We start from the raw sequence: 27,785 nt of genomic DNA on the forward strand, positions 1-27,785 counted from the left end.
GGCTCTTCACTCCACTTGATTGAAGGTTTAGAGTCAAAGGTAAGCAAAACATTTACATATAATTTAATGTTCAGAATAGAAGGTCACCATACTTTACATGTACATCGTATTAGTGTGGGGTAATAAATTATGATGCTGTGTGGTAGTGGTAATGGAATTTTTCTTGTTTTGCTTTTTCTTCTGGTCTAAACAGCAAGTCCTGACAGATCCTGCTCTTCTTTTTGGAATCCAACCCACCCTAGGTAAAAGCTGTGCTTGGTTTGAGTTGAACGGGAATGACCCTCAGTTAGGACTTACGTTTTTGTGGTTTAACTAGAAATGTGCAAGTTTTATTGTTAATACTCTAAGTAAGTGGGTGTCTATTCTCATCATGGTTTTTATGGCATAATTCTGTATTGAAATTCAAAGTATTAAAACACGAGTTTTGAATGGTGTAAGGATTGTACGGCAGCTTGAGGCAAAGCTGAGATTTTGTAATTCGGCAACGTAAATAAAACTGACTGAAAGTCTTTTGCCTCTGTACATATTAGTTTTTGACTGACACCACACTATTGCAGCAATAAAAAAATGTCATGAGTGGGTGGGCGGGTGGCATTCTTGGTCTGCAACAACAGTTATGAGAGTGGTACGTGTGACACTCACATGAATGTCATAATACAAGATTTTGCAGCAGAACACTGCATTGTAATGACATGATTGCTGTTCTTCTGTTTTGATGTTGTAGCTTATTCCTGCATCTTTTCGCACTTTACCTGGTAACTGATGGCTAAACGACTGCAGTTCACACCGTTAATAATCGTCAATGAATGATTCTAGCTTGCATTCATTGTTAGAGACTAACGTTCACATTTGTAACAGGTTGAAAAATGGGGGATGCTGCCATGAAAGAGTTTGGGGCGGCGGCTCCTTACCTGAGAAAGTCAGATAAGGAGCGTCTGGAGGCCCAGACTCGCCCATTTGATATGAAGAAAGAGTGCTTCGTTCCTGACCCTGAAGTTGAGTACGTTAAAGCAACCATCACTAGCCGCGATGGCGACAAAGCCACTGCTGACACCGAATTTGGAAAGGTGAATAAAGTTCAGGTTCTGCATAAGTGTGTACATGTGTCTACGAAGGACTTTGGTGCTGTTTTGGTTAACATGGCTGTTAACTGTTTGATTTCCATTTGCAGACCGTCACAGTGAAGGAGTGCGATGTGCACCCTCAGAACCCGCCAAAGTTCGATAAAATTGAAGACATGGCGATGTTCACCTTCCTCCATGAACCAGCTGTGCTGTTTAACCTCAAAGAGCGTTACGCAGCGTGGATGATCTACGTGAGCTGACAGCACAACACACTAACTGCCCTCCCACAAATTCTACATATTTGACACTTTGCTCTCCTCTTTTCACCAACTATCAGACCTACTCTGGGTTGTTCTGTGTGACTGTCAATCCCTACAAGTGGCTGCCAGTCTACAATCAGGAGGTGGTTGCTGCCTACAGAGGAAAGAAGAGGACTGAAGCTCCTCCTCATATCTTCTCCATCTCTGACAATGCCTACCAGTACATGCTGGCAGGTACAAATATCCCTTTTAGCATTCATCTTGATTGACATTTTGTTTGGACATCGTCGCATTTTCCCTGATTTTCTGATATTCTCTTGCTGACAGACAGAGAAAACCAGTCAATCCTTATCACGTAAGTAACTTTACCAACAAGGGTCTTTTTTCAGCAGTTAAGAGTTATACTTCTTGGTCTTGAAATGTATGTCTTTTTCTACTCAGTGGAGAATCTGGAGCTGGAAAGACTGTCAACACCAAGCGTGTCATTCAGTACTTTGCCAGCATTGCTGCTGTCCCAAGTGGGAAGAAAGATCCAGCTGCAGAGAAGAAGGTTTTCAAACATTTTCAATTCAATTCAATTCAATTCAGTTCAATTCATGGGTATGTGTATAGCACCAAATCACAGCAACAAGTGCCTCAAGATGCTTTTCACAATCACAATTCCACTTGGGAAGCTTTGCACTTTAGATCTTGTCTTTGATTTTCACATCAGGGAACCCTGGAGGATCAAATTATCCAGGCTAACCCCGCTCTAGAGGCCTTTGGCAATGCCAAGACCATCAGGAATGACAACTCCTCCAGATTTGTGAGTGTCTTTAGATTCTTCTTTCCCTTTATCATCTCCATCTTTTTCTTCTAGCTACTCCCTTTAGGGGTCACCACAGTGGAATATCTGCCTCAACTTCACTCTATCCCTTGCATTCTCCTTTGTCACACCAACCCTGTGCATGGCTATATGATGACTAAAATCTGCTTTTTTCCACCTAACAGGGGAAATTCATCCGTATTCACTTTGACAACCGAGGAAAGCTGGCCTCTGCTGACATTGAAACTTGTAAGTAACTGTGTTTATGTGGAAAATTTGAAAGTAGACTTATTACATGCAACTTATCTGTATACCAGATAAGTTACAAATAATTGATTTCTCTTACAGACCTTCTAGAAAAGTCTCGTGTGACCTTCCAGCTCAAAGCTGAGAGGGACTACCACATTTTCTACCAGATCCTGTCTCAGATAAAGCCTGAACTTCTGGGTACACAGTCATTAACCTTAAGAACTATCACTATATGGAAAACAGCTAGACATTTTGTAATTTTATATTTTTCTATCTCCTTAGAGATGCTGCTCATTACCAACAACCCTTATGACTACGCCTTCATCTCCCAAGGAGAGACAACAGTAGCCTCTATCAATGATTCTGAAGAGCTGATGGCCACTGATGTGAGTTGAATCTTAGATGCACTGCGGCAATTTTAGTCGAAAATTCAAAAGCAAAAACGAAAATAGTAAAATAATGTTTTTGATTTTTGTCAGGAAGCCTTTGATGTTCTGGGCTTCACTCAAGAAGAGAAGAACAGTATTTACAAGCTTATTGGTGCAATCATGCACTATGGCAACATGAAGTTTAAACAGAAGCAGAGAGAAGAGCAGGCAGAGGCTGATGGTACTGAAGGTGAGAGAAGACTATTGACAAACTACAGTCAGTGAGGATCTCTGTGGGCACTGATGACTTTAAATCAAAACTGCTATTTTGCCACAGATGCTGACAAAGTAGCTTATCTGATGGGCCTGAACTCTGCTGACCTCATCAAAGGTCTCTGTCACCCAAGAGTCAAAGTAGGAAATGAGTGGGTCACCAAGGGACAAAATGTGGCCCAGGTGAGATAATATGAAACTTTTGGAGAATTCCAAAATAATTCCCTAAACTTTATCAAGGTGTACTTTTATGCATTTCCTTGTTAGGTGAACTATGCTATCGGTGCGCTGTCAAAGTCAGTGTATGAGAAGATGTTTCTGTGGATGGTAATAAGAATCAACCAGTCCCTGGACACCAAACAGCCTCGGCAGTATTTTATTGGGGTGCTTGACATTGCTGGATTTGAGATCTTTGATGTGAGTTTGGAAATATTATATTCTTCTTATATGGTAGTCCTGGATGTAAAATACAATTTAAATCCTGATCATACTGTTGTCCGTCTCGCTTCAGTTCAACACCTTTGAGCAGATGTGCATCAACTTCACCAACGAAAAACTGCAACAGTTTTTCAACCACCACATGTTTGTACTGGAGCAGGAAGAGTACAAGAAAGAGGGCATTGAATGGACTTTCATTGACTTTGGCATGGATCTGCAGGCCTGTATCGACCTGATTGAAAAGGTGAAACACTGTACAATTACATGTTCAGCTAAAACTAATGCAAATATAGTCTTTAACAAACACTTATACTTTCTGTCCTTTAGCCCATGGGTATCATGTCCATCCTTGAAGAGGAGTGCATGTTCCCCAAAGCCAGTGATGCCACCTTTAAAGCTAAGCTCTATGACAACCACCTGGGAAAAACCAGCAACTTCCAGAAGCCCAGAGTTGTCAAAGGAAAACCAGAGGCTCACTTTGCCCTGGTTCACTACGCTGGAACTGTTGATTATAATATCAACAACTGGTTGGTGAAGAACAAGGATCCTCTGAATGAGACTGTTGTGGCATTGTACCAAAAGTCGACCGTCAAACTTCTTGCAACTCTCTTTGCAAATTATGCAGGAGCTGACTCGGGTAGGTTTTAAAAAATTACTAGCATCTTAGTTTACAAGTGATTATTAAAGCATCATGTAATAAGCTACTAGCCCAACCTTCCCCTGCCCACTTTCCCACAAATAACAACTGTATCTTACAGCTGAATCTGGTGGGAAGGGCAAAGGTGGAACCAAGAAGAAAGGTTCTTCCTTCCAAACTGTATCAGCTTTGCACAGGGTAATATCAGTATAACTGTACATGTTATAGATTGGTTAATAGAAACATTATTCCTGAATTTAGGACCTTAAAAGTCATTTTGAATTGTAATGTATTTTGAAGGACAATGGCAATTCTTTTCTCTATGATGTGCTATCAGGAGAACTTGAACAAGCTGATGACCAACTTGAGGTCGACTCACCCTCACTTTGTACGCTGCATCATCCCCAACGAGACCAAGACTCCAGGGGCCATGGAGAACCCTCTGGTGATGCACCAGCTGCGCTGTAACGGTGTGCTGGAAGGCATCAGGATCTGCAGAAAGGGTTTCCCCAACAGGATCCTCTATGGAGATTTCAAGCAGAGGTGTCTGTTAGATAATTGGAAAATATAAGCAACATCAAATTTCTTAGTTATCCATTCTGGTGTGTTTTTGTGGTTTGACATTTTATGTAATATAAAATAAAGTTGAAATGCTCACTTTTTTCCCCCAGGTATCGCATTTTAAACCCAAGTGCTATTCCTGAAGGACAGTTCATCGATAACAAAAAGGCTTCAGAGAAGCTTTTGGGCTCTTTGGATATAGATCACAACCAGTACAAACTGGGTCACACCAAGGTCAGTACTGATAGAACAAATTTTGGCATATGCTGTTATTCTTGGTGTTATCATGTCCATGATGATAATAAAGTGGTCAAGAGTAATTCTAACACACACAAAAAGTGCCTTCAACATGGGTTTCTTGATCTTAGGTATTCTTCAAAGCTGGGTTGCTTGGACTGCTGGAGGAGATGCGAGATGACCGTTTAGCTCTAATCATCACGAGGATACAAGCAAGATCCCGAGGTGTTCTTGCAAGAATTGAATTTCAGAAGATTGTTGAACGCAGGTATTTGGTACAATGAAACTCCGATTTCAAATCAGTTCAAAAGTTACATGAAAAATGGAATATCAAAGAAATGACAAAACATTTTAATAAAGGTAGCATTCGTCTTCCTTTCATTAACTGAAAGTCAAAAACACCGCTAGGTTGTGTGCTATGGTCTTTAGTTTTGAGGAGGTTTCACAACATTACTTTTAGGATCAGGTGAAGTCCAAAAGTTTGAACCAAATGAGTTTGGTGTAAAAGTCCTCTGACACTGTATTGTAGTCTCAATACCTTACACTATCCTAGCAAGCTATTTTATTTTCCTTGGAACACTGAAAACATCTTCATAAAGGGTACAAATTAAATAAAGAACGTAATTTATTTATTCATTAATGTTGGTTCTGCGCTTTAGCAGGCCCGCTAGCTCAGAGACTCATCACCCATGAAGAAAGCAAGACAACAACTTAACCGGTCTTTACTTGATAGCAAGGGAAGGCTGGTCGGAACCAGGCTCTTGGAGCTGAACGCTCCTCACCTGTTTCCCAGCCAACTTCAAAGAAACAGCCTTCCCTGCAGCCTTTTATTCAGTGAATACAAGCACCACCCATATGGTCACAAAAAGTTAAAACACTGTGTGTGTGTGTGTGTGTGTGTGTGTGTGTGTGTGTGTGTGTGTGTGTGTGTGTGTGTGTGTGTATACATGACTTCCCGCCACACAATATATGCTTACAACTGTTTAACCACATTTCCTAGTTATCCACAGGACATCTCCCCACACCCGTATATGGCCTAACTTTAATGGTTTAATGGTTAGGCTAGATGAGTATGGCTAAATGGCCGTGAGTGAACATCCTCCACAAGATAAGGAAACCAGAATCTCACATGGACTGTGCCTCCGGTTAAACATTCCAGCCTCCCCAGCATTCAACAGGCCGGGGAGGAGAACAAAAGAATATCTAAACATGCTGTTTAAGGCAAAGTTTACAAATTTAAGTACAACAATGGCAACATTAAACAATTTACTCTGACAATTAATATTTTCAGGTTTATTTAGATATAATAGATACTTTCACACTCACAAACTGAAGACTGAAAAAACGATTCATTGACATTAAATAAGCAGAGTCTGGATTACTACAGAATTTTTTACAAGTCAAATGTCTGCAGGGATGCTCTTCTTGTGATCCAGTGGAACATCCGTGCCTTCATGGGGGTCAAAAATTGGCCCTGGATGAAGATGTTCTTCAAGATCAAACCTCTGCTGAAGTCAGCAGAGACTGAGAAAGAGATGGCCAACATGAAGGAAGAGTTTGCCAAACTGAAAGAGGCTTATGCAAAATCAGAAGCCCGCAGGAAAGAACTGGAAGAGAAAATGGTCACTCTTCTCCAAGAAAAGAACGACCTGCAGCTCCAAGTTCAGGCTGTATGTTAAAGGATAGTTTCTTACAGTATGACAACAAATATCAACATCACATGTATTGTGTGTGTTTGTCGGCTTAATGCGTATGTCATACTTTTTGTCTTCAGGAGCAAGACAATCTATGTGATGCTGAAGAAAGATGTGAGGGGCTGATCAAGAGCAAGATTCAGCTGGAGGCCAAAATCAAAGAGCTGACAGAGAGACTGGAGGATGAGGAGGAGATGAATGCAGAACTGACTGCTAAGAAGAGGAAGCTGGAGGACGAGTGCTCCGAGCTGAAGAAAGACATCGATGACTTAGAGTTAACTCTAGCTAAAGTGGAGAAGGAGAAGCATGCCACTGAGAACAAGGTACTTGATGTTTCTATTTCTGACAACAAGGGTATGAAAAAGAGACGTTTCTAAACTGTGCACAGAATTTGTAATACCATCATTTACCTGCAACAGGTCAAGAACCTTGTTGAAGAGATGGCTGCTCAGGATGAGATCATTGCCAAGCTGACCAAGGAAAAGAAAGCTTTACAGGAAGCTCATCAGCAAACTCTGGACGACCTGCAGAGTGAGGAAGACAAAGTCAACACTCTGACCAAGGCCAAGGCTAAGCTGGAGCAGCAAGTGGATGATGTAAGAACTTTTAAATAATAATACTTTTTTATGTATTTACATTTTATATATATTTACTTTTTATATATATTTACTTTTTATATATATTTACTTTTTTCCCCACAGCTTGAGGGGTCTTTAGAACAAGAAAAGAAAGTCCGTATGGACCTTGAGCGAGCAAAGAGGAAGCTTGAAGGAGACCTCAAGTTAGCTCAAGAAAGTATCATGGACCTAGAAAATGATAAGCAGCAGCTCGAAGAGAGGCTGAAGAAGTAAGAATTAAGAACTGAACTTCTAACACTTGTTTTCATAACAAAGTTATTTTGTACCAGCAAAATATATTTTTTCCATCCACAGGAAAGATTTTGAGATTAGTCAACTGAACGGTAAAATAGAAGATGAACAAGTAATGAGTGCCCAGCTCCAGAAAAAACTGAAGGAGTTGCAGGTGATAAAAGAATAGAACAAAGTGTGAAAAGTGGTGAAAAGTAACGTAGAGCAACAAAATTTCATGGCATGGTGTGCCTTGATTTTGGTCTAGGCTCGTATTGAGGAGCTGGAGGAAGAGCTAGAAGCAGAGAGAGCTGCTCGAGCCAAGGTGGAGAAGCAGAGAGCTGACCTGGCCAGAGAGCTGGAGGAGATCAGTGAGAGGTTGGAGGAGGCTGGAGGAGCCACAGCTGCCCAGATTGAGATGAACAAGAAGAGGGAGGCCGAGTTCCAGAAACTGCGCAGAGACCTCGAAGAGGCCACTCTGCACCACGAAGCCACTACTGCCACACTCAGGAAGAAACAAGCCGACAGTGTTGCTGAGCTGGGAGAGCAGATTGACAACCTGCAGAGAGTCAAGCAGAAACTGGAGAAGGAGAAGAGTGAGCTCAGACTGGAGCTGGATGATGTGGTCTCCAATATGGAACAAATTGTCAAGGCAAAGGTAAGTTACTTTCAGGTATTAGGGATTGTTCTCATTGCCAAATCAAACATTAATTTTATAATTGTGTACATGATTGGCCATCTACTGCTTTTTGTTCACAGAACAACTTGGAGAAAATGTGCAGGTCTCTGGAAGACCAGATGAATGAATATAAAACAAAATCAGAAGAGGGACAGCGTGCCATCAATGACTTCACCATGCAGAAAGCAAAGCTTCAAACTGAGAACGGTATGCATTAGACCTGAACAGCATATTTTAGTTGTGCCAGTGTGCGGTACTGAATTTAATGTTATGCTTAAATAAGGTGAACTTTTGAGGCAGCTTGAGGAAAAGGATTCTCTGGTGTCTCAACTCACGAGAGGAAAACAGTCGTACACTCAGCAAATTGAAGACCTGAAAAGACAACTGGAGGAAGAAGTCAAGGTAGCAAATAATCATCAGTGTAACCTCATTAGGTAGAGACCATTGGTACACCCAGTGCATAAAGATACATTTTCTTTTAGGCCAAGAACGCATTAGCCCATGCAGTGCAGTCTTCTCGCCATGACTGTGACCTGCTCAGGGAGCAGTATGAGGAGGAGCAGGAGGCTAAAGCTGAACTGCAACGTAGCATGTCCAAGGCCAACTCTGAGGTGGCTCAGTGGAGAACCAAGTATGAAACTGATGCCATCCAGAGGACTGAAGAACTAGAAGAGGCCAAGTAAGCCAAATACACTAAGTCCACTAACTCAGCAAAGGTAAAGAGCGTTTAACCACAAATACATATTTTCATCACCTAGAAAGAAGCTGGCTCAGCGTCTGCAGGAGGCTGAGGAGGCTGTTGAAGCAGTGAATGCTAAATGTTCCTCTCTGGAGAAGACCAAACACAGGCTGCAGAATGAGATTGAAGATCTCATGGTGGATGTAGAGAGGTCTAATGCTGCTGCCGCTGCTCTGGACAAGAAACAAAGAAACTTTGACAAGGTTTTCATCCGGCACTTATTATTTCACTGAAGCGGAAGGTCAATCTTTTATCTAAAATGAAAACTTTCTTGTAGGTCTTGGCAGAGTGGAAACAGAAGTACGAGGAGTCTCAAACAGAGCTGGAGAGCTCTCAGAAAGATGCCAGGTCTCTGAGCACTGAGCTCTTCAAACTGAAGAACTCCTATGAAGAATCTCTTGAACATTTGGAGACCATGAAGAGAGAGAACAAGAACTTACAAGGTGACTTAATTACCCATTAAAATCATACATGAACAGTTTGTTCACAGTATAACGGCATTTATTTTTTACAATATGCCCTCAGAGGAAATATCTGACCTCACTGAACAAATTAGCGAAGGTGGAAAGAATATTCATGAGCTTGAGAAGATTCGAAAGCAGTTGGAACAAGAGAAGTCTGAGATACAGACAGCTCTGGAGGAAGCAGAGGTAAGCTGCTGCATACTGGCCTTTTTCAAATTTGAAAGATTTTAGGTTGTGAGGATTAATTCATTACAAGTTATGTAGTCATTGTGTCTAATTTCTATTTGTGACAGGCCACACTGGAGCATGAGGAAGGGAAGATTCTCAGAGCCCAACTTGAGTTTAACCAAGTAAAGGCTGACATTGAGCGCAAGCTAGCTGAGAAAGATGAAGAAATGGAGCAATCGAAAAGAAACCACCAGCGAACTGTGGATACTCTTCAAAGCTCTCTGGAGGCTGAGACTCGCAGCAGGAACGAGGCCCTGCGTCTGAAAAAGAAGATGGAGGGAGACCTCAATGAGATGGAGATCCAGCTAAGCCAGGCTAACAGGCAGGCAGCTGAGGCCCAGAAACAACTTAAGGCCGTCCATGCCCATCTGAAGGTCTGAATAAACAAGCAGTTCTACTTCTTTGAAACAAAAAATCAAAACCAAAGTGAAACATCAGTTAAAATTTTGGGGGTTTTTATCTTCAAGGATACTCAACTTCAGCTGGACGACTCTCTGCGAGCCAGTGATGATATGAAGGAAAACATTGCCATTGTTGAGCGACGCAACAACCTTCTTCAGGCTGAAGTGGAGGAGCTGAGAGCAGCTCTGGATCAAACGGAGAGAAGCCGCAAACTTGCAGAGCAAGAGCTGCTGGATGTCAGTGAGAGAGTGCAGCTACTGCACTCACAGGTAAGACTGGAGAAGACTTGATACAGAAACTATCTATTGAAAATATACTCAGGAATTTAAAAAATCATATTTTTCATCTGAACACCAGAACACCAGCCTGATAAACCAAAAGAAGAAGCTGGAGGCTGATACATCCCAGCTTCAAACTGAAGTGGAGGAGGCAGTGCAGGAGTGCAGGAATGCAGAGGAGAAGGCCAAGAAGGCCATCACTGATGCTGCCATGATGGCAGAGGAGCTGAAGAAAGAGCAGGACACCAGCGCTCATCTGGAGCGAATGAAGAAGAACATGGAGCAAACCATCAAAGACCTGCAGCACCGCCTGGATGAAGCTGAGCAGATCGCCATGAAGGGAGGCAAGAAGCAGATTCAGAAGCTCGAGGCCAGGGTGGGTATAACACTTCAGTCTCTCCCTATAATCTCTTTGACTACAGCATCTATATATCAAATAAATAGCTGGTCTAAATTTAAGTGATGTTATCTGAATTTTGTTGTGGGATCTGAATTTTATAGGTCAAGGAACTTGAAAATGAGGTGGAAAATGAGCAGAAAAAGGCCAGCGATGCTGTGAAGGGAGTAAGAAAGTATGAAAGGCGTATCAAGGAGCTTACTTATCAGGTAACTTTAATTCTTAACCAGTTAGCTTGTCTGATGGAAATTACACTCAGAAACAAAACTATGTAAAAATTTGTACTAATTAGACCGAAGAAGATCGCAAAAATCTAGCACGTCTTCAAGATTTGGTGGACAAGCTGCAGCTAAAGGTCAAGTCCTACAAGAAGGCTGCAGAGGAAGCTGTAAGTTATACAGATTTTAAATACCGCCCTTACATCTGACCACTGACTGAATATTTTCTTTACAAACAATATTGTGCTTCTATTCTACAGGAGGAACAGGCCAACAGTAATCTTACCAAGTTCCGCAAACTTCAACATGAGCTCGATGAAGCTGAGGAGCGAGCTGACATTGCCGAGTCTCAGGTCAACAAGCTGCGCGCCAAAAGCCGTGATGTGGGATCAAAGGTTCGTATGTGTACATGTTAAAAAAAAAGTGTTAGTCCGGAATAGTAGGACTCTTAGCATCCTGCTGACAGATCACCAACACAAATTCTAGCTTTTTATCTCAAGGATCATTGACAAAAATAAAAGCGAAAGCATGCATTGTAGTCTCACTGCAGAATCACTGTAGAGTGAGCATTGACTGTTTTCACTTCATTTACAATCCAGCTCTTCTTTTCAAATCAAAAAATGATCACTAATGATCCTCTTTTCCCCTCTTTCTTGTTTCAGAAAGGACTTGATGAAGAATGAAGTTCACCTTGAAATGATCATTTCTGAGACACCTCTTGGTCCTGCAATGAAGTCTCCCTATGCATGTGTTTTTGTTTAGTAGAATAAAGTTAATGAGCATCTCAAACAGTGTTGTGAGTTTCATTGATAAAAGTGTTTGCTGTTTATACTGGTGAGAACCAAACTTGATTTTACAAAACAAAAAAATATAAAATTTGAACCAAACTAGTAGAAAAATAAGATCAAAATTAACTAAAAGGATAGCAACAAAGATAAAGTGAAAGTGTTATGTTTTAAATGTCTATTACTGGTATTAAAGAATTGCATTATAAAGAATGTATCGGTAATTTGACTGAATTTCCCCATAGATATAGTAATATGTAGTTTTCCCTCTCACACTTCTTTCCAATGAAAGGAGGGAACAAGTTGTCAGTTGTACTTACTGTGATTTCAGACAAAATCACAAAAACTAATACATTACAATAAAAAAAGCATTTTGGTATTCAATATAGTAGAGAATACAAAATTCGAAACCATGGTCACTAAATCAATTTCTTTGAGCTTTTAGAAATAAAAAATGTGTTGCAGAAAACTATGTGTAGCTTATAAATGACAAAGTCGTTCCCATTGGGACTATTATTAATTCAATTCAATTTTATTTATATAGTTCCAAATCACAACACCAGTCGCCTCAAGGCGCTATATTTTGTAAGGTAGACAACGGTATTATTACTAGGCAGCTTTTATACCTCATTCATCAGAAGTCAGTCAAACATCAAATGACCACCAGATGGCGCTCACAGATCCATTTCTTATAGTTTGATAATGGAACTTACTCTACATGTTACATGATAAGAAGAGTTTGCTTTGTCATTTTCTTTAAAATTTCAGTCATTTTATATGTTTTATATTTCCCTGTAGCATGACATCTAACATTTTTTTAAATGTTTTTTGGGTGTTCTGGATTTAAATGAGATTAAAATAGGTGACAATGGTATTGAAGAAGACTTTAAAAGAATAATTAGTGACATGTGAAGAGAGGACTGCAGAATTCAGGTTGATTGATTCAAATAAGAAAATAAATCCATTTTTTTTCTATAACACTTACTTAAATGAAACTACCAACTAGAAAATGCAGAAGAATTTTATGAATGTAGTCTTGAACTATTATTATTATTATTACTCTAGGAAGCTACTAAGAACAATATGCTTATGTACAGAACTGTAAATGACACAGTGCTTGATAAGTGAGACATTTCTACTCCACATGCACCCACAATAGATAATTAACAAAACAAGCTCACAGACTACTCTTTTTGCATAAATATGAGCCATCTTCTCACTACTTCTTTCGGGTATAGAAAACTGGACATCATCCAGAGACACAACCATTTATTTCTGACTATTTCTTTCCATTTTGATATGACTAAAGGCTAACATACTGAAAAACTAAACTATAAAAGTGAAAACTACTAACCTTCACATCAGTAGTAGCGCCCATTCTTTCTTTTAACAAGCACTCTCTTTTTGGAGCCAGACTGGGGAGGGCCATTTGGAGCACAGGATACAAGCAGACTTGACAGACTGGCAGCAGATAATCTGGTCTTGGTGTGTCCTCCAACAGGAAATAGTACATTAACAATATGAGCATATTAGGTCTAAAAGAAATGTTTTCTATTTTTGCCATTTCCGCAATCAGGAATGAGAAGTTCTGCATAAAGTAAAACAAAAAGTTGATAATAAAATCTTTAAATGGCCAACATTACCTTTTCAATATTTCATGAGAGGATCTCTTGGTCACTACCTCATCTGAAGACAAGCAGTACTCTGGACTTGATCCTATAGAGAGGTCCATAGTCTGAATGAGTGAGAAGAGGACAAGGGAGGAGAACAATCAACTCCTGTAAGCCTCTGTTAAAGTTCATCACAACTTAGAAGTGACCTTTCACAGTAACATAGGACAAATTCTGCCAATAGCTTTGCTGGATCTAGTTTCACACTTAAGTGAGGCAAGGTGCCTCACACCTTCTTTTGTGTGCTCATGTGATCATAAAAGTCAAAGACACAAAGACCGTGGACAGCTGGGAATGAGACCTTAAATGGCTGGAAGAGTACTCTCCTAGAGCCTGGAATAGACAGAGGATAAGTAAAGGAGAAGGAAATGGGATCTGATAGAAAGTCACATAATTGAGGTTGTAGAAGGATTTAATTTGTGCCAGACCTTCATCAGACCTTCATCAAACAAACAAACAAAAAAAACAACAGCAAACAAACAAAGAAAAGAAACTGATGAGAAACTTTGAAAGCTGATTTGCCCTCCTTGTCTTGTTTTAGAGGTTTCATTTGTAACACATACAGGTTTATTTGTTCATGCATTTTGCACTGAACGTAGATTAATTATAGTATATTGCTTTATATAAATGATATATTATCCCACAATACGCTAGCTATAGTATATATACTAGCTATAGTATATTGTTATGTTCCCTTGAGGTTATCACCTGTTGCTGCTGGTCAAAGAAGAAATACAAACCAATCTCAACTACTTGCGTCACAAGCTGTCCCCAAGCTATACTCTGAACCGCCAAGCCCTCAAAGGCAGCCAACAGGAATTTCACAAGTTATCTTTGTGCTCAAGGATAAAGGGAAGAAAACAATTCCATGTCAACAGAAGCCAGCCAAGTGCACTAGCTGCATGTCACATCTGATAGCAGGTTGAAGTATATAGCTACATAGTCAGGGGTCATTTGTGCCCTCTCGTCTTTTGTTCTAGTGGCAAAAGGTCATTTATTTAATAGAAAACTAAATGAAATAAAAGGTTTGCTTCATCTGGAGAAAGACAAAAATAATTTGCATTCTTGTGAGAAGAGTTATGACCTCTAAAATTAAGAACACTTTGCATGTAGAGCTCTTAATTTATGTTGGGCTAAAACTTTTTGCAAAATGAATCAATCAATACAAAAATGAAATTAAACGTTCACATCTGTGTGTATTTCCTTATATCTCTGTCTCTTTATCATAGAGACAGAGTTGAAACACAATATGAATAATTTTACAATAACAATAATAATAATATAACAACAATAACCAAGAAATAAAGTCCAGCATCAGGAAAACTCCCACTGCTCTTCCACCAGAAATCATTTTGTCTATTAAAACTGTGTAGAGGAAAGGGGAAGGCAACGTTATTTGTAAGACCCAAGAGATGTACATGCAAGTACAACAAATACCCATTTTATATACTATTGTGCTATTGATCTGCTGAACGGACCAAGATTTTTCTTCTCTGTTCAGAAACAGCTGATGACGAGTTACAGTAACATAGAACATACACACATGTATTACATGTGACACACTATTAGGGAGGTCATGCTCCTTGATCAATTAAATATGACTTACTGCAAATTTTAGCATAGCAACACAATTATACTACTCATATTGCTGAGTGAAGACCCCACAAACACAACACATGAAAGTTGCAGTGAACCATTCATATGCTTGCTTGAACTGCAGAAAGATAACGGAAGCTAAAAGAAGAATCATATTACAGATGCTCTTTAGTAAAATAGAGGAGTTATAATTTTGTTAATATTAATTTGGTACAAAACTTACAGCCCTTTGATTCCCTTTTTTCATGAAACATGAACTTGGGTTGGATTGCATTGCATCTGAACACATCTATTGTTGGTAAAGAAAAGTAAAGAATGCAGAGTGACCAGGGTTAGACTAAGGGTGTCGATCTAATTGAGAACAGTGGTGAGTGATAATAAAGGGACTTCACAGCTGCGACCTTGGCCTTGTCTTGCCTCTCTGTAGACAACAGCTGCTCTTTATTCTTCCTCTTGAAATGTATTTTACACCCTATTGCTTTACAGACTATTGTTGAACTTTAGATGTCAAGATGCTTAAAGTGACACAAATCCTAGCCTACTGTATTCATATGTTGAACAGACGACAGAGTGCAAAAGCCTATGACATGGTGGCTCTACCTTCTAATTAACAAATATCCTTTTTTTTTCATCCCGAAAAAAAAATCGGCCTAATTATTGTTCCCTAAAATAGAAACCCTGGTTAAAATATCTGAATCTCTATCTCATGGTGTTTTGGCTTACCATTTGTTTTAAACCTACTTACAAATAATTAATTAGATACTGATACTTAGAATTAGACAGACGATGATAGATAGATAGATAGATAGATAGATAGATAGATAGATAGATAGACAGACAGACAGACAGACAGACAGACAGACAGACAGACAGACAGACTACCATCTGCCCTAGCCTCCCCCACCTCCTCCTTCACCCTTCTTTGTCATGCCCATGTGGGTGCATTACTCTGTTGCTCACAAGGTGAGAGCAGCAAATAGCTGCTCCAGGCTCTACCCAATTTGGAGAATGCTTTTTGTGATAGACAACCTGGATGCCATTTCTCTGATATTCATTCCCATATTTGGTTGACCTACAACCTTTATTAATGGAGAGGTAGCCTGGTCAGCCACTGGATCAGTCATTTCTCTTAAGGTTGACAGTCAGAGGTAAGAGAACACCCACGCAGGTATAAAAGTTTTAATTATATTAAAATTTCTGCTGCTAGCTATATTTTGTAATAGGTTAGCAATTGATTTGAGTGACAGGACTCCTGTTTCTGTGAACCTTGCTGTCAAATGTCTAATGAATTTGTGATGTTATATGTGATCTTTGGTTCCTTTCTGTGTGCTTCATATGAATAGCACAAATCGTTACTTCCTGTGGAGTGAAACGCCTAAGGTAAAATTTAAAGCTACACTTCTTGAATTTCTGAATCAGTTAACTTAAATGCATTTTTCTATTGGTGCATGTGTGTGTCAGAAAAGAATGGGCATTTTTGTTGCAATTATGTCTGTTTGGGGTTGCTGGTCTTAAATACCCAAACACCTCAAACACCTTTAGTAGTTGTGTCTCATGCAAAGACCTGCTGCATAACACGTTAATTTGAGCCTTCTGCATACTAAAAGTTACCGGAAATGCTTGATATACAAGAATATAAATATTTTTTGTTGTTTTTAGAAATTCTTTTACTGTCTCTGTTACTAAACCTGCTTTGTGTGCATTTTTCCTGGGTCTTACATGAATTTGGTTAATATATGCTTATGCTTATTTACATTTAATAGACATTTTTTTAAAGGTTGAAAAATGGGGGATGCTGCCATGAAAGAGTTTGGGGCGGCGGCTCCTTACCTGAGAAAGTCAGATAAGGAGCGTCTGGAGGCCCAGACTCGCCCATTTGACATGAAAAAACAGTGTTTCGTTCCTGACCCTGAAGTTGAGTACGTTAAAGCAACAATCACTAGCCGCGATGGCGACAAAGCCACCGTCGACACTGAATTTGGAAAGGTATATTCATCATATCAGTTCCATTCAAATGTATTTTAGTTTTTAGCTTTGTGCAATACCTGGTACTTCTTTTTGCAGACCGTCACAGTGAAGGAGTGCGATGTGCACCCTCAGAACCCGCCTAAGTTTGATAAAATTGAAGACATGGCGATGTTCACCTTCCTCCATGAACCAGCTGTGCTGTTTAACCTCAAAGAGCGTTACGCAGCGTGGATGATCTACGTGAGTTACCAAACTTGAAAGTTATCTTTAGTGAAATAACATTTTCGCATCTGAAACAAAATTTAATATCCCTCTCTTTACATGACAGACCTACTCTGGGTTGTTCTGTGTGACTGTCAATCCCTACAAGTGGCTGCCAGTCTACAATCAGGAGGTGGTCGTTGCCTACAGAGGAAAGAAGAGGACTGAAGCTCCTCCTCATATCTTCTCCATCTCTGACAATGCCTACCAGTACATGCTGGCAGGTACAAATATCCCTTTTAGCATTCATCTTGATTGACATTTTGTTTGGACATCGTCGCATTTTCCCTGATTTTCTGATATTCTCTTGCTGACAGACAGAGAAAACCAGTCAATCCTTATCACGTAAGTAACTTTACCAACAAGGGTCTTTTTTCAGCAGTTAAGAGTTATACTTCTTGGTCTTGAAATGTATGTCTTTTTCTACTCAGTGGAGAATCTGGAGCTGGAAAGACTGTCAACACCAAGCGTGTCATTCAGTACTTTGCCAGCATTGCTGCTGTCCCAAGTGGGAAGAAAGATCCAGCTGCAGAGAAGAAGGTTCTTACGAGACAAGATTTTCTTAATGTTCGACAAACAAAATATAGTCATAATATTGCTGTTTTTCAAGGTTCTTTTTTGTTTAACTAAATCAGGGAACCCTTGAAGATCAAATCATCCAGGCTAACCCCGCTCTAGAGGCCTTTGGCAATGCCAAAACCATCAGGAATGACAACTCCTCCAGATTTGTGAGTGTCTGTATCTGGCTGATGTCAGACTACTTGTTTACATTCATAAATGAAGTTACTTCTTATTCCAAAAATACAAGTGAACACACATTTTCCTCCCAGGGTAAATTCATCCGTATTCATTTTGACAACCGAGGAAAGCTGGCCTCGGCTGACATCGAGACCTGTAAGTAAAATTAAGATAATCCATGTATCCATTTTCTGAGCCATTTTTGTTTGGTTGGAGGCCTCTGGAAATATGAACCAAGAGTGCTTTAACCATGCAAAGCCTGTTTAAAACTGGAGTATTATTTCATAATTAAACATTTGAAAAACTCTATTAAATTTGTTACTGTGTGTCACACTTTCATACCATTTATAATAACTCATTCAGACCTTTTGGAAAAGTCTCGTGTGACCTTCCAGCTCAAAGCTGAGAGGGACTACCACATTTTCTACCAGATCCTGTCTCAGATAAAGCCTGAACTTCTAGGTAAGGATGAGTACAGGACAGGTGTTTGATTTGTACTCAATCATACATTTCATAGTGAAATAAACATTTTCTATTTAATTTTAGAGATGCTGCTCATCACCAACAACCCTTATGACTACGCCTTCATCTCCCAAGGAGAGACAACAGTAGCCTCTATCAATGATTCTGAAGAGCTGATGGCCACTGATGTGAGTTGAATCTCAGATTCACTGCAGCAATTTTAGTCGAAAATTCATTTAATAAAACAAAAAAGAAAATAGTAAAATTAATGTTTTTGATTTTCGTCAGCAAGCCTTTGATGTTCTGGGCTTCACTCAAGAAGAGAAGAACAGTATTTACAAGCTTACTGGTGCAATCATGCACTATGGCAACATGAAGTTTAAACAGAAGCAGAGAGAAGAGCAGGCAGAGGCCGATGGTACTGAAGGTGAATATAATTATAACATAATAGATTATATTCAAATAACTAGGCACTCTGACGCCTGACTAATGCCAGACCTGATGAATCAAGGAATCACTTAAATAGAAGCTAAATGGAACCTAACAAAGTGAAGGATACAACAATGTAAAAAAAAACCCTCTACAACAGGCGACATCTATCAGTCTGCAAAGGGTTAAAAATCAATTTCTTAGGCTTTGGAACTGCAAGAAGCCATGGTGAGAGCCACTATCCACCAGAAAAACAGACAGCTCTGGGGGAGAACAGTTAAAGTACAATTTAAAGTAAAAAAAATACTGAATGTGAATGGATGATGTTATTTTTGTCAGAACATCTTAAACTGTGCAAAATAAAATATGCAAAAAATGTATCACTGTCACTATTTCTCAGATGCTGACAAAGTTGCATATCTGATGGGCCTGAACTCTGCTGACCTCATCAAAGGTCTCTGTCACCCAAGAGTCAAAGTAGGAAACGAGTGGGTCACCAAAGGACAGAATGTCGCCCAGGTACAGAGTTACAGGGAATTTTGTCAGGCTTTGATTTAATGAAAACGCACCATTTATTTTGAATCACATATTTCCGTTCTAAGGTGTACTACGCTATCGGTGCACTGGCTAAGTCAGTATATGAGAAGATGTTTCTGTGGATGGTGGTGAGAATCAACCAGTCCCTGGACACCAAACAGCCCCGCCAGTATTTTATTGGGGTGCTTGACATTGCTGGATTTGAGATCTTTGATGTGAGTTTGGAAAAATAAGTTCTTATAATCTTATAAATGGTTGTCCCTAATGTAAGGATGCATTTTAAATCATGAACATACTGTGGTCCATTTCATTTCAGTTCAACACCTTTGAGCAGATGTGCATCAACTTCACCAATGAAAAACTGCAACAGTTTTTCAACCACCACATGTTTGTACTGGAGCAGGAAGAGTACAAGAAAGAGGGCATCGATTGGGAGTTCATTGATTTTGGTATGGATCTGCAGGCCTGTATCGACCTGATTGAAAAGGTGTGACACTGGACTATATAAAAAATTTCTATTTTTATCCCACTGTTTGTGCATGTTATTCTTAAAACTAAAATGTATGTTAACATTTTTGTCATGAAAATTGTTTTTCTTCATTATATTTATCTTAGCCCATGGGTATCATGTCCATCCTTGAAGAGGAGTGCATGTTCCCCAAAGCCAGTGATGCCACCTTTAAAGCTAAGCTCTATGACAACCACCTGGGAAAATCTAACAATTTCCAGAAGCCCAGAGTTGTCAAAGGAAAACCAGAGGCTCATTTTTCCCTTGTGCACTACGCTGGAACTGTTGATTACAATATCAACAACTGGTTGGTGAAGAACAAGGATCCTCTGAATGAGACTGTTGTTGGTCTTTTCCAGAAGTCTAACCTTAAGCTTTTAGGCGTGCTTTTTGCCGGATATGCAGGAGCTGATTCAGGTATTTTGACATCCCATAGTGAAAATTAGAAGTCAATAATAATTTACAACAACAACAACAGTATTGTAATCAATTTTTCTACAGATTTGAAATGCCTTAAAAATCTGTTGTGATCTGTTGGTTCTCTCAATAAAGTTCGACATTAATTTTTTTTTAGCTCAGGAAGGTGGGAAGGGCAAAGGTGGAACCAAGAAGAAAGGTTCTTCCTTCCAAACTGTATCAGCTTTGCACAGGGTGAGATATGTTTTTATTTTTTAATGTAAAGGAGAGATTGTACTGAGTTATACATCATGACTTCAGCAAGAATTTCTCATTAGTTTGATAGAGGTTCAAAACTTTGTTCTGATTTGCCCAGTTTTGAAGTTATAGACACTGAAATTAACCAGGCGACACAAACCCTTTATGAGCTGCATTAGAAAGGTCAACAATCTGACTAAAATTGACTATGGCAACTACTTTGTAAACACCCAAAAGGAAACTTACGTACTTACTGTACTTGGTGTCAAAAGCAATAGCAACAATTTACATATGAAAAACTTTCAGGAGAACCTGAACAAGCTGATGACCAACTTGAGGTCAACTCACCCTCACTTTGTACGCTGCATCATCCCCAACGAGACCAAGACTCCAGGGGCCATGGAGAACCCTCTGGTGATGCACCAGCTGCGCTGTAACGGTGTGCTGGAAGGCATCAGGATCTGCAGAAAGGGTTTCCCCAACAGGATCCTCTATGGAGATTTCAAGCAGAGGTTTAAGTTCTCTTAAAACAAATGCATATTAGTATCAATCCATCCATATTAGTAAGTACTTGAAAAGAAACAACTCTTTCATCTGTTGTTTTTCTAACAAAGGTACCGTATTTTGAACCCTAACGCCATTCCCGAGGGACAGTTCATTGACAACAAGAAGGCTGCTGAAAAACTTTTGGGTTCTTTAGATTTAGACCACAACCAGTACAAACTGGGACACACCAAGGTCAGTATTTGCATACTTATAGAACACTTTGAACAGAAACAAGCTGTTACTGACTCTGCTATGTGTTGCTGTAAAAGGTGTTTTTCAAGGCTGGGCTGTTGGGCCAGCTAGAGGAGATGAGAGATGAGAGATTAGCCCTAATCATCACTGGCATCCAAGCTCGATCAAGAGGCCTGCTGGCAAGAGTTGAATTCCAGAAGATTGTTGAACGCAGGTAACTTATCAAAGCTTGGTCAAATTCTGTTAGCCAACTCAGTTTATGTTGTGCAGCACAATGTCAAAACAGATTTGCATCATTAAAATTTATCATCTGTCCAGTATACAAGACATATTTTCCACTGAACCATATTTTATCACCGAACAAAATATCAAAATGCAATATGTTCATGGACTTATGGACACAAAATACGGCAACTGTCATTAGATACATGCATAGGAGAATGTTGTGAGGGTTTGGTTAAATATATTAAAAACATATTTTTAATGAAGGATTAACGGTGGGTGGAGTTTTACAAACACTGATTATCTGTTGTCTGCAGGGATGCTCTTCTTGTGATCCAGTGGAACATCCGTGCCTTCATGGGGGTCAAAAATTGGCCCTGGATGAAAATGTTCTTCAAGATCAAACCTCTGCTGAAGTCAGCAGAGACTGAGAAAGAGATGGCCAACATGAAGGAAGAGTTTGCCAAACTGAAAGAGGCTTATGCAAAATCAGAAGCCCGCAGGAAAGAACTCGAAGAGAAAACGGTCACTCTTCTCCAAGAAAAGAACGACCTGCAGCTCCAAGTTCAGGCTGTATGTTAAAGGATAGTTTCTTACAGTATGACAACAAATATCAACATCACATGTATTGTGTGTGTTTGTCGGCTTAATGCGTATGTCATACTTTTTGTCTTCAGGAGCAAGACAATCTAGGCGATGCTGAAGAAAGATGTGAGGGGCTGATCAAGAGCAAAATTCAGCTGGAGGCCAAAATCAAAGAGCTGACAGAGAGGCTGGAGGATGAGGAGGAGATGAATGCAGAACTGACTGCTAAGAAGAGGAAGCTGGAGGACGAGTGCTCCGAGCTGAAGAAAGACATCGATGACTTAGAGTTAACTCTAGCTAAAGTGGAGAAGGAGAAGCATGCCACTGAGAACAAGGTACAACAAACCTATTAATGACTGTCATTGTGAAATTAATCTGTTACTAAACTGAACCTCTATTCTGGCTATAGGTAAAAAACTTGACTGAGGAAATGGCTGCATTGGATGAAATCATTGCCAAGCTGACCAAGGAAAAGAAAGCTTTACAGGAAGCTCATCAGCAAACTCTGGATGACCTGCAGAGTGAGGAAGACAAAGTCAACTCTCTAACTAAGGCCAAGACTAAGCTGGAGCAGCAAGTGGATGATGTAAGAACATAGACTGACTTTGGTAGTTAATGAATAATAATTTTAATATATCAGTACCATTGTAATAATATTTATTTTCCCCCACAGCTTGAGGGGTCTTTAGAGCAAGAAAAGAAAGTCCGTATGGACCTTGAGCGAGCAAAGAGGAAGCTTGAAGGAGACCTCAAGTTAGCTCAAGAAAGTATCATGGACCTAGAAAATGATAAGCAGCAGCTCGAAGAGAGGCTGAAAAAGTAAGATGAGATGGGCAGGTTTACAATGAAGCAATAAAAACACACTTTCGATTGTGCCTCAAGTGAAACCTTTTTATTTTATATCCAAAGGAAAGATTTTGAAATCAGTCAGCTGAATGGTAAAGTTGAGGATGAGCAGGTGATGAGTGCCCAGCTCCAGAAAAAACTGAAGGAGTTGCAGGTAACGAATCAAACAAGACCCATGAAAAAGAAAAAGAAAAACATATGGTTTGGAGGAGTAAAATTAAATGTCAAGGTTTGCTTTTGACTCCGATCTAGGCTCGTATTGAGGAGCTGGAGGAAGAGCTAGAAGCAGAGAGAGCTGCTCGAGCCAAGGTGGAGAAGCAGAGAGCTGACCTGGCCAGAGAGCTGGAGGAGATCAGTGAGAGGTTGGAGGAGGCTGGAGGAGCCACAGCTGCCCAGATTGAGATGAACAAGAAGAGGGAGGCCGAGTTCCAGAAACTGCGCAGAGACCTCGAAGAGGCCACTCTGCACCACGAAGCCACTACTGCCACACTCAGGAAGAAACAAGCCGACAGTGTTGCTGAGCTGGGAGAGCAGATTGACAACCTGCAGAGAGTCAAGCAGAAACTGGAGAAGGAGAAGAGTGAGCTCAGACTGGAGCTGGATGATGTGGTCTCCAATATGGAACAAATTGTCAAGGCAAAGGTAAGTTACTTTCAGGTATTAGGGATTGTTCTCATTGCCAAATCAAACATTAATTTTATAATTGTGTACATGATTGGCCATCTACTGCTTTTTGTTCACAGAACAACTTGGAGAAAATGTGCAGGTCTCTGGAAGACCAGATGAATGAATATAAAACAAAATCAGAAGAGGGACAGCGTGCCATCAATGACTTCACCATGCAGAAAGCAAAGCTTCAAACTGAGAACGGTATGCATTAGACCTGAACAGCATATTTTAGTTGTGCCATTGTGCGGTACTGAATTGAATGTTATGCTTAAATAAGGTGAACTTTTGAGGCAGCTTGAGGAAAAGGATTCTCTGGTGTCTCAACTCACGAGAGGAAAACAGTCGTACACTCAGCAAATTGAAGACCTGAAAAGACAACTGGAGGAAGAAGTCAAGGTAGCAAATAATCATCAGTGTAACCTCATTAGGTAGAGACCATTGGTACACCCAGTGCATAAAGATACATTTTCTTTTAGGCCAAGAACGCATTAGCCCATGCAGTGCAGTCTTCTCGCCATGACTGTGACCTGCTCAGGGAGCAGTATGAGGAGGAGCAGGAGGCTAAAGCTGAACTGCAACGTAGCATGTCCAAGGCCAACTCTGAGGTGGCTCAGTGGAGAACCAAGTATGAAACTGATGCCATCCAGAGGACTGAAGAACTAGAAGAGGCCAAGTAAGCCAAATACACTAAGTCCACTAACTCAGCAAAGGTAAAGAGCGTTTAACCACAAATACATATTTTCATCACCTAGAAAGAAGCTGGCTCAGCGTCTGCAGGAGGCTGAGGAGGCTGTTGAAGCAGTGAATGCTAAATGTTCCTCTCTGGAGAAGACCAAACACAGGCTGCAGAATGAGATTGAAGATCTCATGGTGGATGTAGAGAGGTCTAATGCTGCTGCCGCTGCTCTGGACAAGAAACAAAGAAACTTTGACAAGGTTTTCATCCGGCACTTATTATTTCACTGAAGCGGAAGGTCAATCTTTTATCTAAAATGAAAACTTTCTTGTAGGTCTTGGCAGAGTGGAAACAGAAGTACGAGGAGTCTCAAACAGAGCTGGAGAGCTCTCAGAAAGATGCCAGGTCTCTGAGCACTGAGCTCTTCAAACTGAAGAACTCCTATGAAGAATCTCTTGAACATTTGGAGACCATGAAGAGAGAGAACAAGAACTTACAAGGTGACTTAATTACCCATTAAAATCATACATGAACAGTTTGTTCACAGTATAACGGCATTTATTTTTTACAATATGCCCTCAGAGGAAATATCTGACCTCACTGAACAAATTAGCGAAGGTGGAAAGAATATTCATGAGCTTGAGAAGATTCGAAAGCAGTTGGAACAAGAGAAGTCTGAGATACAGACAGCTCTGGAGGAAGCAGAGGTAAGCTGCTGCATACTGGCCTTTTTCAAATTTGAAAGATTTTAGGTTGTGAGGATTAATTCATTACAAGTTATGTAGTCATTGTGTCTAATTTCTATTTGTGACAGGCCACACTGGAGCATGAGGAAGGGAAGATTCTCAGAGCCCAACTTGAGTTTAACCAAGTAAAGGCTGACATTGAGCGCAAGCTAGCTGAGAAAGATGAAGAAATGGAGCAATCGAAAAGAAACCACCAGCGAACTGTGGATACTCTTCAAAGCTCTCTGGAGGCTGAGACTCGCAGCAGGAACGAGGCCCTGCGTCTGAAAAAGAAGATGGAGGGAGACCTCAATGAGATGGAGATCCAGCTAAGCCAGGCTAACAGGCAGGCAGCTGAGGCCCAGAAACAACTTAAGGCCGTCCATGCCCATCTGAAGGTCTGAATAAACAAGCAGTTCTACTTCTTTGAAACAAAAATCAAAACCAAAGTGAAACATCAGTTAAAATTTTGGGGGTTTTTATCTTCAAGGACACTCAACTTCAGCTGGATGACTCTCTGCGAGCCAGTGATGATATGAAGGAAAACATTGTCATTGTTGAGCGACGCAACAACCTTCTTCAGGCTGAAGTGGAGGAGCTGAGAGCAGCTCTGGATCAAACGGAGAGAAGCCGCAAACTTGCAGAGCAAGAGCTGCTGGATGTCAGTGAGAGAGTGCAGCTACTGCACTCACAGGTAAGACTGGAGAAGACTTGTTACAGAAACTATCTATTGAAAATATACTCAGGAATTTAAAAAATCATATTTTTCATCTGAACACCAGAACACCAGCCTGATAAACCAAAAGAAGAAGCTGGAGGCTGATACATCCCAGCTTCAAACTGAAGTGGAGGAGTCAGTGCAGGAGTGCAGGAATGCAGAGGAGAAGGCCAAGAAGGCCATCACTGATGCTGCCATGATGGCAGAGGAGCTGAAGAAAGAGCAGGACACCAGCGCTCATCTGGAGCGAATGAAGAAGAACATGGAGCAAACCATCAAAGACCTGCAGCACCGCCTGGATGAAGCTGAGCAGATCGCCATGAAGGGAGGCAAGAAGCAGATTCAGAAGCTCGAGGCCAGGGTAAGTCAAAATCGTGTTAATGAAGTCAAATCGATATAATAAATTACCAAATCATCAAACAAGGAAAATATTTAGTATGTTATAAGTAATCTTTTTGTTCAACAGATCAGAGAATTGGAGAGTGAAGTTGAAGTTGAACAAAGGAAATCAAGTGATGCCGTCAAGGGAATACGAAAATATGAGAGACGGATTAAAGAGCTGACGTATCAGGTATTTTTGAGTCACCTTAGAGAATGAGGGAAGAAACAGTAAAAATTAAATTCATATTTACTTTGACTCAGAGAAATACAATTTTTTTCTTGTTTGCTTCCAGACAGAAGAGGATCGTAAGAATCTTACCCGTCTGCAAGATCTGGTGGACAAGTTGCAGCTAAAGGTGAAATCCTACAAGAAAGCTGCTGAGGAAGCTGTAAGTAGTCTTTGCATTTACATTTTACACACTAAAAAAGCATTGCACCTGTTCATCATTTCTACTCGCCTATTAATCATATAGAAATATAGAAAATATACAGCAGGTCATCTTAAGGATATTGTGCTTCTGTTCTACAGGAGGAACAGGCCAACAGTAATCTTACCAAGTTCCGCAAACTTCAACATGAGCTCGATGAAGCTGAGGAAAGAGCTGACATTGCCGAGTCCCAGGTCAACAAACTACGTGTCAAAAGCCGTGACGCAGGGTCAAAGGTCAGTATCTGTATAATGACACATCGCATGTATCTGTTTTAGGAATTTTATAAAGATTTCATTTACCATCAGAATCCACAGATGCATTTTACAGTTTGCATATAACTGCATATTTAAAAGTTAATTTTACAAATATGTCCAAAATTGAATCTACAACACTTGAAAGTTTTCAGTTTTGTCACATTAAAGTGAACCATTAATATGTCCAATAATACTTAACAATATTTCATTTTCTCTTGTTTGTGTCTCTGTTTCCAGAAAGGTCATGATGAGGAGTAAAACACATGGTCTGAATCCCTGTTTCTGAGACATCGGATGTATTAGTAACGGTGTCTCCCTATGCATGTTGGTTGGTCAGTAGAATAAAATGAATCTGCATCTGAAACTGTGTCTTGACTTTTTTTTGTTGCTTATTAGTGGCAGTCCTATTAATTAATATTACATATAAGAAATATAACTAAAAAATTAAACTGTAAAATGTAAGTACAGCTTGAATATAACATGATACTGCATACACTTTTCTCAAATAATTTGGAATCAAGAAAATGTATCACACGTGTGAAAATGGCTATTAAATGGTTATTAAAAAAGCAGAGTGGATATCATGTGAGACAATCTACAGACTCGAAGATTGATTTAGAGTTTTTGATCACAGAACAAAAAATACATTATGACCCAGCTGTATTCTAAGGAGCTTGGAAAGAAAAGTGTCTGGACTTCTTTAAGTTTCATCTGACAAGCTTCTTCAGTTCTAAGAGCAAATGGTGGAGAGTCCCATATTCTAAGCCTTATGGGAGTGTCACCAAGAGGGTCGTGGACCCCCTATTGATCCTCTACCTAATCAGGATGGGCCAGGGTGTGAGTGGGCGTTAAGGCGTCTGGGAAGGGATCTCAAAACTGGATTATAGCTGGCAGACACCGTCTCTGTTCAAGGATGTTCGTTCACAGTGGACTTCTTTCACTCCTCTTTCAAACCATCTGTCCTCTCTGTCCAAAATGTGAAACTAGTTGTATCTTTCATATATAAGTTAATTAATAAATAATCATTAATTTCTTAATGGAGGAGTGAAAACAGTTGATAAAAAAGGTTATATGAAAAAAAGAAAAGAAAAAA

General features: G+C 40.0%; 1 protein-coding gene across 5 annotated transcripts; it reads left to right on the plus strand.

Annotated features, from left to right (window-relative positions):
- LOC146614158 (myosin-7-like) lies at positions 1 to 27,047 on the plus strand. Of its 5 annotated transcripts, none has more exons than XM_085377992.1 (39): positions 1 to 39; positions 194 to 242; positions 859 to 1,067; positions 1,172 to 1,315; positions 1,402 to 1,558; positions 1,652 to 1,679; positions 1,766 to 1,874; positions 2,037 to 2,129; positions 2,315 to 2,378; positions 2,478 to 2,576; positions 2,661 to 2,764; positions 2,858 to 2,996; positions 3,084 to 3,202; positions 3,287 to 3,436; positions 3,531 to 3,701; positions 3,785 to 4,094; positions 4,216 to 4,292; positions 20,754 to 20,959; positions 21,062 to 21,185; positions 21,263 to 21,399; positions 21,725 to 21,980; positions 22,085 to 22,327; positions 22,402 to 22,578; positions 22,666 to 22,811; positions 22,902 to 22,992; positions 23,091 to 23,480; positions 23,582 to 23,708; positions 23,785 to 23,903; positions 23,984 to 24,180; positions 24,260 to 24,443; positions 24,518 to 24,683; positions 24,766 to 24,890; positions 24,998 to 25,306; positions 25,399 to 25,602; positions 25,691 to 25,987; positions 26,093 to 26,197; positions 26,301 to 26,396; positions 26,537 to 26,671; positions 26,930 to 27,047. In XM_085377992.1, the coding sequence occupies exons 3-39, from the start codon at positions 867 to 869 to the stop codon at positions 26,948 to 26,950; spliced, it is 5,820 nt and encodes a 1,939-aa protein (XP_085234118.1). In that variant the 5' UTR covers positions 1 to 39; positions 194 to 242; positions 859 to 866; the 3' UTR covers positions 26,951 to 27,047. The 5 variants fall into 5 exon arrangements, with proteins under 5 accessions (XP_085234118.1, XP_085234113.1, XP_085234114.1 ...); XM_085377987.1 differs by lacking the exons at positions 1 to 39; positions 194 to 242; positions 859 to 1,067; ... (12 more) ...; positions 3,785 to 4,094; positions 4,216 to 4,292 and adding exons at positions 15,983 to 16,038; positions 16,234 to 16,270; positions 16,654 to 16,876; ... (12 more) ...; positions 19,901 to 20,210; positions 20,368 to 20,444; XM_085377988.1 differs by lacking the exons at positions 1 to 39; positions 194 to 242; positions 859 to 1,067; ... (12 more) ...; positions 3,785 to 4,094; positions 4,216 to 4,292 and adding exons at positions 15,983 to 16,038; positions 16,234 to 16,270; positions 16,668 to 16,876; ... (12 more) ...; positions 19,901 to 20,210; positions 20,368 to 20,444.
- Positions 27,048 to 27,785: the final 738 nt, after the last annotated feature.

The sequence above is a fragment of the Diplotaxodon limnothrissa genome, linkage group LG18 (genome assembly GCF_057381915.1).
Source record: "Diplotaxodon limnothrissa isolate DT_005_m linkage group LG18, D_limnothrissa_male_GT1.1, whole genome shotgun sequence".
NCBI classification, from domain to species: Eukaryota; Metazoa; Chordata; class Actinopteri; order Cichliformes; family Cichlidae; genus Diplotaxodon; species Diplotaxodon limnothrissa.